Genomic DNA, 12,222 nt, shown 5'->3' with positions numbered 1-12,222 from the left:
CAAGATAACAGGCAAGTGGTTTATCAAATCACATGCGAGGATGTTTTACAAGGACCCGCCTTCAGAAATACATCTCCTATCGAGAAGTCCCAGATCCTTGTGTGAAGCAGACAGCGAACTACAGGATCTGGCGAAAGTCAGGTTAGGAACTCTGGCCTTCTACAGCATCTCTGACACAATGACCCTCCTGCACATGAGTCCAGACCATTGGTCTGTGGTTTGCTTAGGCCGACAGGTAGTATTTTTATAGCTTGATTGCCATCAACTTGAAAGGCTCTGCGAGACTTTAGTCTGACCAAGAGCCTGTGCTAAACGGTTTCTCCAAGCGCTTGGTTGACCCGCCTCCTTTAAGTGCATCGATTTGTTACTGGTCGATGTCAGAAAGGGGTTTGCCGAGTTTAAACCAATAACAACACTCTTTCCTCTGCCTTGAACACGCCTCTACCCAGAGCCGTTGGAGCTGCTCAAAGTTGATTGGTTCTCGACCACAGTTTCGCAGTTCCGCAGTTTTGGGGAATTCAGAAATCCTGCCCGATGAGCAGTTGGCCAGACCAGCGACAGCAACGCCGAAGGTGTTAGGCTATGTTACTGGGAGGGCGTGCCAGGCTAGTATCTTTACTGACTTTGGAGAGCACACAGACAGTCACAGAGGTTTACACATGAGAATTGTTGCATGAGAAAACCGGGCAGAGGTCGGAAGAGGGGGGTCGGACAAATTGGCTCATACTTTGCATGTGTGATAAGTATGTGGAATTATGAACAGCCATATAATTAAAACCTTTAAGCTTTTTTTGTTATGGAGTTCTGGGACCCCCTCAGAGACCCTCAAAAATCCAACAATTTGACTGAAAATTACTGAAATTGCAATGGCTACCCTGATTATCCAAGATATGAACATAAGCTTTATATTTCCATAGAGCCTAGGTTCCCTAGTTTTACAGACCAAAAAGTGCACTAGGAGGTTATCTGAACCACTGAAAGCAGAATTTTCCCTCTAAATTTTGGTCATTTTAAAGAGCCATTATCTCGTATTCGCAGTGGCTTTGGTGGATGTGTTGCTGGAGAGAGGAACATCTACTGATACAAAAACAATTGTCGTCTAATTGGGCCACACATAATGTGCGCTGTGCAAGGAGGGTCTTTAGGGGGCTTTTCCGGGTTTTGGACTATAATAAACCATGTAAGAATATCTCACTACAGGGTAATTTATGGTCAATTTCTGCGTCACTGTATCCTCCTGAGACCCGGCAATTCATTTTTGTCCTCTGTAGGGGAAATCAGTCTAAGTCTTACAGGACCTTGATTTTGAGTTATGTATGTTTGTCTTTGGCTGAGAAATGTGTGCTTGATTGTTTTTTTATTACAATGAACATACAAATGACACAAAGGTGATTCTATTTTTGAAACAGTATCACAGCTGGGGACATCAGTGATTCACAGCAAACCTGATTGATTCAGTGCATGATCAATGCTGGGAATCAAGCGCTTCTCAAACTCCCAGAGTTTTTTGTCCACGAGCAGCTGGTCTTTGGAGAGGTGTCCTTGCAGGGGGACAGTGACGTGGATCATGCGACAGACATCGAACGGGACAGCGACAACAGGTCCAAACTGTTTCAGTGTGGTGTGGACCGAGGTCTGCTCCACTCTCCGGGGATCAATCAGCAGCTTGGTGGGGTTGAACACGTCCTTCCTGTCTGGCTCTCGGTAGATGTGCTCCAGGATGTTCACACCAGGCACGTCCCTCCACTGAGGCAGACGAAATCGCCCACTGTCATCCAACTGCGTTTTGGGGAAAACATGGTTCTCGATCCTGAAGACCCCTGCATCGCGATGTTGCTGCTGCAATGTATCCATTAGCTTGTCCAGTTTACCATGTTTGTAAGGCATAATGATCTCATCAATGTCATTCAGCAGGAGGTACTTTGACTGGTACATATATCTGTATATACATTCATTCAGAGTGGCCAGCTGACCGTAATAATGAATGTCACCGTGGTGCAAGTCATAACTCCACCCAGTAGAGGGCGTTAGGAACTTGTCTATTGGCCAAGGCACAACTTCCAGCATACCCTCTCTCCTGTAATACGAGAGGACTTTATCAACATCTGGGCCACAGCTGGTGTTGTAGATGACAACCCTCTGAACCCCAATCAGCTTGTACACCTCCATGGTCTGTGCAAACTGGAGGGCGTTATTGTACTTCCCAAAAAGATTGGATATGCATACAGTAAAATTGTACCTAAAATATTCTTTGACCTTCTGGTTTTGGACTGATAAATATGTCAAACTGCCACTTTTGTTTGGGTCAGTTGTTATACTGACATATGAAGCTTGCTGTGATGTTGTAGTAATACAAAACACATCTGAGGTGTGAAAAGGAAAGCCAAAGTTATCACTGTGTACATCAACTTCTGCCTGTGAGGTTGTGCACTGACCCAGAGCCCCATTAGCCTTAGCATTTGGCCTAGCATTAGCACCAGTGCTAGCACTACCATCAACGTTAGCGTTAGCATCATCGTTGGCACACAGGACGCAGTAGAGCGGCTGCAGCTCCTGCCTGCAGATGATGCTGATGACCCGGATAGCCCCACCCTGTCTGTGGTCCTTAAACGCAGACACCATGAGGTGCTTGGAGCCTGGGATGGGGGTGATGGTGTCCGTGGGTGCCCGCTGCCATGGTTGCAGTGTGAGTTCTGAGTCGAACAGGACAGACGGGGAGTAAGGTCTCATCAAGTTCACCAGGCGTATCACGTGCTCCCTCTTCAGTATCATGAGGAGGGTAACCATGGTGATGCCAACCAGCAGCACCAGCTTCCTCTGCATCATCTCGGTTCACTCCTCTGGGATTCAGCATCTACAATCTACACCAACAGGGACGATGGGAAAACAATTACTCACAAGTACATACAAACACACATTTGCAGACATGCTTAATGCATCCAAGTGCAAACACATAGTACAGCTTAGGTGCACTCAAATTTGGCAAACGTTTGTGATGAACATGTTTTCTTTGAACAGTTTGGTGTTAGCATTCCATTCCATCGGTAATTGAGTTGTTGCCTTTGTCAAACTCATGTTCGCGGAGAACCTCTCCCTCTGACTGTTTGCAATTGTTCACAAACATTTGCTGAAAACTCTAGGTAGTTCTCCCTGTTACAAGTTTGTTTACCATCAAAACGACTTTGAAGCCATTATATTAATGGTAAAAATGTCCATAGTGTCCAGTTATGGCAACGAGGTAGACGTACGTACCGTGAACTAAATATACACCCTTTGAACGTCCGCTATAGCGTTAAAACAAAAAATAGAATTAGGCAGGTAGGATCTGGCAGGCAGGTTCAGGTAGGGCACAAGAGCACAGACTGGGCAGCAAAAGGGCAGACTCGGGTTGGGCAGTGGCAGACTCGGATACGACAGACTCGGAGGCAGGGGAGGAGACGGGAACAAGACAGTGACAGGGATGGTGACAGGGACTGTAATGGGGATGGTGGACTGTAATGGGGATGGTGACTGGGATAAAGACGGGCACAGGGACAGGCCTGAGAACAGACACACAGAAGGGAACACAGACAGGAACAAAGACAGGGGCGGTGACTGGGACGGTGACTGGGGCGGTGACTGGGACGGTGACGGTGACTGGGACGGTGACGGTGACGGGGGAAACGAGAACAGGGCAGGGCAGGGGTGGCTTGGCGTCGGGCGACTGGGCAGCTGCAGACGTGGCGTCGGGCGACTGGGCAGCGGGCGTGGCGTCGGGACACCTCACTGGAGGGATCAAGCAGGGATGGGAGAGTTTCTCCCAGATCTGACAGTTGGTCTGCCAGTTTAGACATTCCCGGAACCTCCTGTAACCAGGGCCTTGAAGAAATTGTCCTCACCATCATCTGACAAATGGTTTGCCGGCGTTCCAGGTTGGTGGTCCTTACAAGCTCACAATTGAGCCTGTTTAAGGTGTATTCCACCATGTGAAGCTCCCCAAGGCGCTGAGAGTCTGCTGGGTCCATTATTAATGGTCGGTTCATACCGTCAGGTTTCACAAGTAGGAACAGTGTTGTCAGGTCACGTGAGCAAAATAAGCAACAGGTCTCTGAAGTAAGCCCTAAAGAAGCGACCCAAGTAGCATCCCCTCACCGAACCCCATATGTTACTATTCTGGGGCGGTCATGTTAGAGGAGCCTATAGTTACAGCGTAGAGTCGACGCAGAGGCATAGGTTTAAAATGCCCTCTGTGTACGTGTAGGCGCTTCGTGGATTCTATGCAGAAACAACAAACACAAAGCAAACCCAAAAGAAACGGCCACATCAAATACACGCCCCAAAAACCGCAACCCGCAACTTCACAAAAAACAAGCCCAAGTCGCTTATAATAAGCGGACTATGGCAATACTGAGTAAGACCCAAGCGCAAGACTCCTTACTAGAACAAATACTTTTATTAACATCTAACCGAACAAAACTGCAGACTTACACCACAACACGAGCAGACGGATAGATGAACCGACAAAGGACAGAGATTGTCATAGCTTGGATTAGTCATAGCACCTCCAAGAAATAGTGCTTCAGAGTCATTGGAATTAATGGTGCTGTGACTTATTCCGGGTTGAATGATGGCGATCTCACTTCCCCCTATAGCGCCTGGGAGCGGTGTGTGCCTGTGCCACCGGGCCTGGGCACTGACAAACAGAAAGTTTCGCAGCCTTGTGATCATGCTACACGCTAAAGCTTTAGGGGAAGCTCTGCAGAGAAATGTGAGATGGGATAAGTGTAATACGAGAAAACGGTGAAGAAATTGTCACACTTTCACAGTTCCTCTTTTAAAAATACTTAACCGCACCAAGACAAGTCGTTTTCTGTGAAGACAGACGTATGAATACACTGGACGCAACTGTCTTCTGTTCCCAGAGCTTCTTTTCTCTGTCTGTTCTCTCTGCCCCTGTGCTTGCCCCTTTCTCTGCCTCTGTGTTTGTGTAGAGACTCAGATTTGAAACATGGCCCACAGGTAAAAACTAACGTAATGTTGATTACTGTTAAAGACTGCATTTGGTACACATTTGCATTGAACCTGACAACCTGTGCCTAAACGGTTCGGTACAAATATGTGTAGCTTTACACCCCTGTTATCTGTGAAAGGGGTTATTATCACTGAAGTAAACGGCTCTATTTTCCACTTATCAGCTCAAAATGTAAATAAACGTGCCTTGATAACACGGAGAAGATAACCATTGTGTTCTTTCTATTGGTCTTTCTTTATAAAATGTTTCCAGTCAGTGCCTTACCTGTGCCCTGTCCAGGTGTGGTTATTTAATGTCCTTGTGATGACAAATGTGCGCGGCGCTATCACGTCTGGTGTGGCTGGTTCCACTGATTAAACTGGAAGCTAATAGCTGCAGCATACACTACTGTATGTGAACAGAACACTTGAGCGATGTGTGTGATGTAATTTCCCGTTAGACACGACTACATCCTGCGGATTGATTCATTCTGTGGAGTGAAGCTATACAGCCACCTATTGCACATATCAGCTCAGCAATAGTTCCTTCTTTTAGACAGGCAAGGGTTTCACCTTTGCTAAAGAAAAGTAAACTTAATCCAACTGTGAAGAACTACAGACCTGTCACCCTTCCCTTAACTGTCAAAGGTTTTGGAGAAAGTGATGAGACCATTCGCTCCCATGGATTTGACTATCAACACTCAACTTTTGCTATCTTTCCCACCTGAGGACTCTAGTTTCCAATCTCTTTTCTGCTTTTGGTGTTTCCAGCTTCAACAGTTATTACCCAACAGATTAAAATCGCTCTCTCTCTGGCCTATACAAGGATACAAGGAGTTTTATTTGTCACATGCATATCATTACCAAAGCAAAGAATGCAGTGAAATTGGTCAGTGTGTGCTGTGTGTGTGAGGCAGTGGCATACTGATGATCCAGGGGGTGGTGGGCAGTGTGTTGTATATGTGGCTTCAGACTCCCATCTCAAGAGCAAACAGTGCACATGAGTCATAGGGCATGACTGGCCAAAGTCCACCTGGAAATATCTCTGGAACGCACGCCACGTTGCTCTGGAAACGGTGGCTACAACCGCAGGTTAAAATGAGATTAATTGAGGGAAAAACAGAAATGGTTTGATTGGATTTTTTTACTTTATTTATCATGGAAAAAACAACAATCCATGTCATCAATCTTCTTTTGTATGGCAAAATGTGTGCCGGGAAGACTAATGTTAAAGGCAATGGTCAATTTGGACAAGCCTGTGTTCATAATTCTTATATGGTTGAGCATCTTAATGACGGGATCGACACAATTCACTTCAGATACTGTATGCTGTAACATGATTTGAGATTATCTGAAGTGTCGAACATTTTAGAAAAGGTTTTAATGGATGGATTTGAGTAAACAAATCACTCAACTCCACACTAAAGAAGTCTTCCCTAAAGCAGAATTTGACCAAGGAGATTATTTTGCTGTGTTGTGTTAAACTGATTGTCTCTTAGTAGGCTATGTTGGTAAACAGGCTGGGGACCTCACATTGCGGTTCTTTTGCAGTTAGAAGTTATCTCATGTGTGAGATTCTGTCTTCTGAGGTTTATCACCTCATGGAATTGAACATAACCAATTATGCCACAGTACTGACAAATGTTACATTTTTTCAATGTCACACAAAACAGCCTCTACCACCAAACAGTGGTAGAGGCTGTTTGGAATTGTTTACTGAGGTTTTGAGGCTTCTTTATATTCTGCAAATAGGGAAGACATGACACACTATGGAACACAGACTTTTTATTTCTGCAACGATGGCAGGCAATCAGAAGCTGACTTTAAAATTACAGCTGATTACATTCAGAGTATTTGAAAAATAGGTTTCTTTATCTGTATCAATGTAATAAAATAAGAATTGAATTATAATACACTTTCTGTCCAAAATATTGCATAGGTGCAAAGCGCAACACATTTTTGTAAAAATTGTACAATACCTTACTGACTTATTGAATTCGGACATTTATGCTACACGACACTACACATACCCCTCCTTTTCCTCAGTGCATCTGTGAGGAGTCTGAGCCCAGTTCCCAAAGCTGAACCACTAATGTCTACTGCAGCAGGGGCCATGCAGCTCATACCAGACCAATACCCAACTGACAACACTCACAACAGCTTCACTGATGATCCCATTTGTAGTCTTAACCCAGGGTAGAGTGAGTGAGTGAATGTGGTCTGGACTCTGTGCAGGAGGGTCATTGTGTCAGAGATGCTGTAGAAGGCCAGAGTTCCTGCCCTGTGATCCACATACACTCCTATTCTGGAGCTGGCCACTAGAGGGAGCGTAATCCGTTTATTATTGTGCCAGAAAAAGCAGCTGAAGCTGGTGAGATAGAGACTCCAGGACTGGTTATTGCATCCAAAGACACGCTCAGCACCCCATCCTCTCCTGCTGATGCTTTTATATGAGACGGCGATGTAAACACCATCCTTACCACTCCACTCCACCTCCCAGTAGCAGCGTCCAGACACACCCTCTCTACACAACACCTGAGGGTACCCATCAAATCTCTCTGGATGATCATCGGGATATGAGTGGAGCTCATCTCTCCTCTCCACCCTCCGGTTCCCCTCAGACAGGTGGAGTTTTACATTAGCTGTGTTTGGATCCAGTGTGAAGTGATAGGAGTCTGATGAAGGAGAAGACAACACAAAGGACAGAATGCTTCAATGTTGTGTATGCATGTCTGACTTTGCATGTGCTGTACTGTATTAGCATAGGAATTAATACATGTTGAGTTCTCTATGAGGGTAATATTTGTGTGTCACACTTTAAGTTATTTTCATTAAACTATGAATTAACATTGTTGTTTGAAATTGTATACTGTTACATTTAACTAGTGTATTGTTTGGACAAAAGTGTACTACCATAACCAGAAGAATTACAATCATACAATAATCGACTAGTACAGTAGGCAATGAATGGTATGTGACGTTAGACACTTGAGCATCTACTCTATTTCTATTCTCTTTAAGTATTTTTATGTTACCGCTTAGAGAGTCCTAAATCAAACACATTCTACAAGAAGGCCAGCACTAAATTGTTTTCACAAAGCTGCTGAGGCTTCTACTGAAGAAAAGAGACAATGCCTAAGTTATAAGACAGGTTGCTGCTGATGTCAATTCTCAAATAAATAAGAAATTAAACCACTGGCTACAAATGAAAAGAATGGAACAACTTCTCCATACCCATCTGTTTGATGGCACTTTGTGCACGCATGTTTAAGTATATTGTTTGGCCCTTTTGCCTTCATTATGATAGGACAGTCAAGAGGTAGACAGGAAGCGAGTGGGAGAGAGACATGGGGTGGCATTGGGACATTACTCAAACCTGGGTACCCGTGGGCCTGAGGCGTCACAGAGCCCCAACTCAAACCTGGGTACCAGTGTCCTGAGGCGTCACAGAGCCCCAACTCATTACTCAAACCTGGGTACCCGTGGGCCTGAGGCGTCACAGAGCCCCAACTCATTACTCAAACCTGGGTACCCGTGGGCCTGAGGCGTCACAGAGCCCCAACTCATTACTCAAACCTGGGTACCCGTGGGCCCAACTCATTTTTTTATTTGATGTGCACTAAAAAGTTACATTTAGTTTGATTTCAATAATAAATGGATGTTTGAACAGAGGAGCATGTTAGAACATGTTACACATTGTAGTGTTGTTAACTGCTTAAACCTGGTAGACTATTCTGAAAATGTGACAGCAAATAAATGTGACTTGTGATTTGAAAGTTGGAAGCATACTGTGTAAAATGTGTGTGACAAAACTTACATGGTAGGAAATCCTCTCTGGCTGTAGGTTCAGAAGGCAAAACAGCCTGCACTTCAGTCACTACTGTAACAGAACCATAAACAACACCGGCTTCATTAAGTGGTGTAAACATCAACATTGTATCAATCTAACTTTAGGTTTTGATATCACTAAAAAATTAGTGTCAGAATCTAAGTGTCAGAAATGTCTGAAGTGTGACCAACCTGCTGCAGATATCTTCATGAGTTCCTCTTTGCAGAAATCCTCCAGCTTCCCCTGTAGAGAGGAGACAGATTTCTTCACAGCCTCAAAAGAGAGGCTTTGGTCAACACAGGTGCTGGACACGTCCTCAGTCTCAGGTGTGCTGCTCACTGACTGGAGTGTCTACAGAGGAACACATGACAGAGAGTGAGATATAGAGGGAGAGAGATGACGGAGGAGAGAAAGAGAGGCAGGGGGGGGTTCATGGGTGGAGCTGGGGTGGTTAGGATGTGGGGACTAATTACATTCTCAAAAATTCATTTGAATGTATGAACATAAAGTACAATAGGTATTTCTTGTAAATCCAGTTGGATTCTTTTTGCCTATTTATGTATTTATTTAAATCTAAATGTGTCATGGTATTTTATTCTAATGTACAACAGTAAATGACAATATGAACCATTCAACATCATTTTTTTTTAAGTACTGTTCAAACAGTTAAAATCTAACAATCACGCTCATTTTGTATAACTACGAAAACATTCATTACAGATCTGAAAGGGCATGGGGTCTGTTAAAGTGCTGCATGAGGTACATGAATGCCATCAGCACATCCTGTGCCCTCATAACCTATCAGCAGTTACCTTGAGGAAATGGATGTGGTCCTCTGTGTGTGAAAGCTGCTCCAGTTCAGCATTTCTCCTCTTCAGCTCAGCAATCTCCTGCTCCAGTTGCTTCAGATGTTCTTCAGCCCGACTCACCTCAGCCTTCTCCTGACCTCTGATCAGCTCCGTCACCTCAGAGCGCCTTCTCTCAATGGAGCGGACCATCTCAGTAAAGATCCTCTCACTGTCCTCCACTGCTGCCTGTGCAGAGCTCTGATACGAGACACAGAGATACATTACCCAACTACAGCAGCCCTCACACATCTCTTTCACAAAGCCTGTTACTCAACAGTGTGGCTTAAGGAAGTGGCATCTTCCTCTGTGCACAGTACACATTTGCACACACCAAATGCCTGCGTCGAAGACGTGTGTCATAACGCGTGGTCTCAACTGGAGGCACACGACACCCCCCACATGCTGTGTTGTTGACACAGACACAGACCTATACCAGCCATCCTCTTTGGCTAACTGGACGAGTGACCTAGTCCTTAACTGAGGCCGAATATGGCTCGTCCAACAATCAGCTGTTGTCCTCTCCTGTGGTCAGTACTCACCTTGAGTGTCTCCACAGCCTTCCTCAGCTCCTGCAGCTCCTTCTCTCTCTCCAAGATTCTCTGCTGAAATTTCCTCTGGGTCTCTCTGAAGTGTGTCTATGTTGAACAAATGCATCACATCCACTGCAGTTATCATAGAATTACAAGGGCTGCTAGACAATTCCTCAAGCGCTGCTTCACCAGAGGGAGCTCATGAACATAATGGCTAAGGTTTTGATCTTTAATGTTACTGATGAGCCCCCTACTAAGAAACACTATAATTTCAGGCTGGTTTTACTTCAAGAGAGAAGAGAAAAACGCCGTTATTCACTGTTTATAGGCCTTTGTGTGATGGAACTCTCATCACAGCTCCACACACAGTAACCACAGCTGGGCATTAGTGAGCGTCACCATGAGATCACATAAGGTGGTGGTAATGCACCGTTAACTTGGGTTGCCTTCCGCCATTAAACAAGAAAGAAGAGATCACATAAGGGGTTTTTAGTATGTTGTCGTGTATAATGAAAAGCACAGTTTTCATCATGTATGTTCACTTCTGGCTCCTTGGCCATCAATTTGGCAAATAACAATGTGACGTCTTAACACGGAACATGTCAAATGTTGAGTTAGGGTAGGCCTACTCCAGTCTATTTTTTTTATTTATTTATTTGTTTTTGTTGATGTTGTTATCTCTCCTGTGATAATGCTATCCAAAGTAAGTGAGGTGCCTGTTTAGAACTTAACTGATGGTAAAATCAACCAAAATCCGATATTGTTTGCACCTCCAAGTGGTCTGTGAAGTAGGCCTACACTTCAGTGAAAATATCCATATGTTGCACCACCTTACCTGTTTCCTGTCGTCACACTCCGCATATCCAGCTCCAGCACATACAACAGGAGCAGGAACAACAGGTTGAATTCTGCTCTTCCTGAACTGTTCCACAAGCTCAGCAAAAATTGTGTTTTTGTTTAAAACGGGTCTTGGTTTGTAAGTCTGTCTGCACTGGGGGCAGCTGTAGACTCCCTTCTGATCTTCCTGATCCCAGCAGACCATAATGCAGTCCATACAGTAACTGTGTCCACAATTAACAGTGACTGGATCCTTTAGGAGATCCAGACAAATCGCGCACGTAAAAAGCTCCTGGTTACTTGGAGTCAATTCTGCCATTCTTCTTTTGCATATATCCTGTAGTTCACAACTTGTAGGCTAGGCTATGCTAGGCTTTAGTTTCGTTTCGCATAGGTGCCAGGCTACCGCAAATGGGCGTGTAGCCTACGTGCAATCAGACGACTGACAGCGTTTAACCCTTGGATGCTTTTGACTTGGTTGAGCGTCAATTTTATGTAGGCTAAGTGATATTGTGAGTAAATACAGTAATTACATACTCACCCTTAATCAATTCAGAAATACTAGACTAGGCTGATAGCTTGAAGATTGGTTTGCAAGGAGAAGAAGTGCAAAACGATCACGGGGCTGAAGACTAGGAGTTAAGTTTCGATTCCACCTTAAATACTGTAATTTTCTATCGCCAGGGGGCAGTGTTGACCGTAATTCCGCGATGACACAGTCATCAGCCTGCCAAGCTGTAGGAGAGGAACAGACACCCTTCACAAACTTACAGTAGTTTTTCCTCTGTTGAATCCATTATTTTGATAGATGATGTGTTTTGTCTTCTATAAATAATTCATTATTATTTGTATTTATTTATTATTATAGTTATGATGCATGGGGGTCAAAACGAGGAGATGCCCTTGGATTGGATTTTGACATTAACACTTCACTTGAGTGGTCGGAGATAAAGTCCTACTGTAAATGTGAAAGTCTTTGCGTATGATTAGAAGTTTATGAAGGGTGTACATTTACTCATCACATTTGCATATTATGGTGTCACTGGGTGTCAACCACCTCAAATTATGTGCCTATCAGTAAATGATGGATATTTGTGCTTTTCTCTCCTTTTTTTGTAATTTTATCCACATAACTGCTGTTTGTCGCAATTTTGTGACTTACACTTATCAAGATTCATTAAACTAGGCA

General features: G+C 44.3%; 2 protein-coding genes across 3 annotated transcripts; both read right to left on the bottom strand.

Moving 5' to 3' along the window:
- Nucleotides 1-157: 157 nt before the first annotated feature.
- Nucleotides 158-5,358, bottom strand: LOC134089481 (uncharacterized). Of its 2 annotated transcripts, none has more exons than XM_062543924.1 (2): nt 5,276-5,358; nt 158-2,861 (listed from the first exon to the last, which is right to left on the bottom strand). In XM_062543924.1, exon 2 carries the CDS (start codon nt 2,824-2,826, stop codon nt 1,435-1,437), a length of 1,392 nt encoding a protein of 463 aa, XP_062399908.1. In that variant the 5' UTR covers nt 2,827-2,861; nt 5,276-5,358; the 3' UTR covers nt 158-1,434. The 2 variants fall into 2 exon arrangements, with proteins under 2 accessions (XP_062399908.1, XP_062399909.1); XM_062543925.1 differs by lacking the exon at nt 5,276-5,358 and adding an exon at nt 3,879-3,942.
- A 1,401-nt stretch (nt 5,359-6,759) lies between these two features.
- On the bottom strand, nt 6,760-11,405 carry LOC134088454 (tripartite motif-containing protein 16-like protein). The gene is made up of 6 exons (XM_062542418.1): nt 11,032-11,405; nt 10,206-10,301; nt 9,631-9,864; nt 9,010-9,169; nt 8,807-8,869; nt 6,760-7,664 (listed from the first exon to the last, which is right to left on the bottom strand). Exons 1-6 carry the CDS (start codon nt 11,350-11,352, stop codon nt 7,141-7,143), a joined length of 1,398 nt encoding a protein of 465 aa, XP_062398402.1. The 5' UTR covers nt 11,353-11,405; the 3' UTR covers nt 6,760-7,140.
- Nucleotides 11,406-12,222: the final 817 nt, after the last annotated feature.

This window comes from Sardina pilchardus, chromosome 8 (assembly GCF_963854185.1).
Source record: "Sardina pilchardus chromosome 8, fSarPil1.1, whole genome shotgun sequence".
In the NCBI taxonomy this organism is placed as follows: domain Eukaryota; kingdom Metazoa; phylum Chordata; class Actinopteri; order Clupeiformes; family Clupeidae; genus Sardina; species Sardina pilchardus.
The sequence above is the reverse complement of the archived record's forward strand: the minus strand, read 5'-3'. Positions and strand labels throughout refer to the sequence as shown.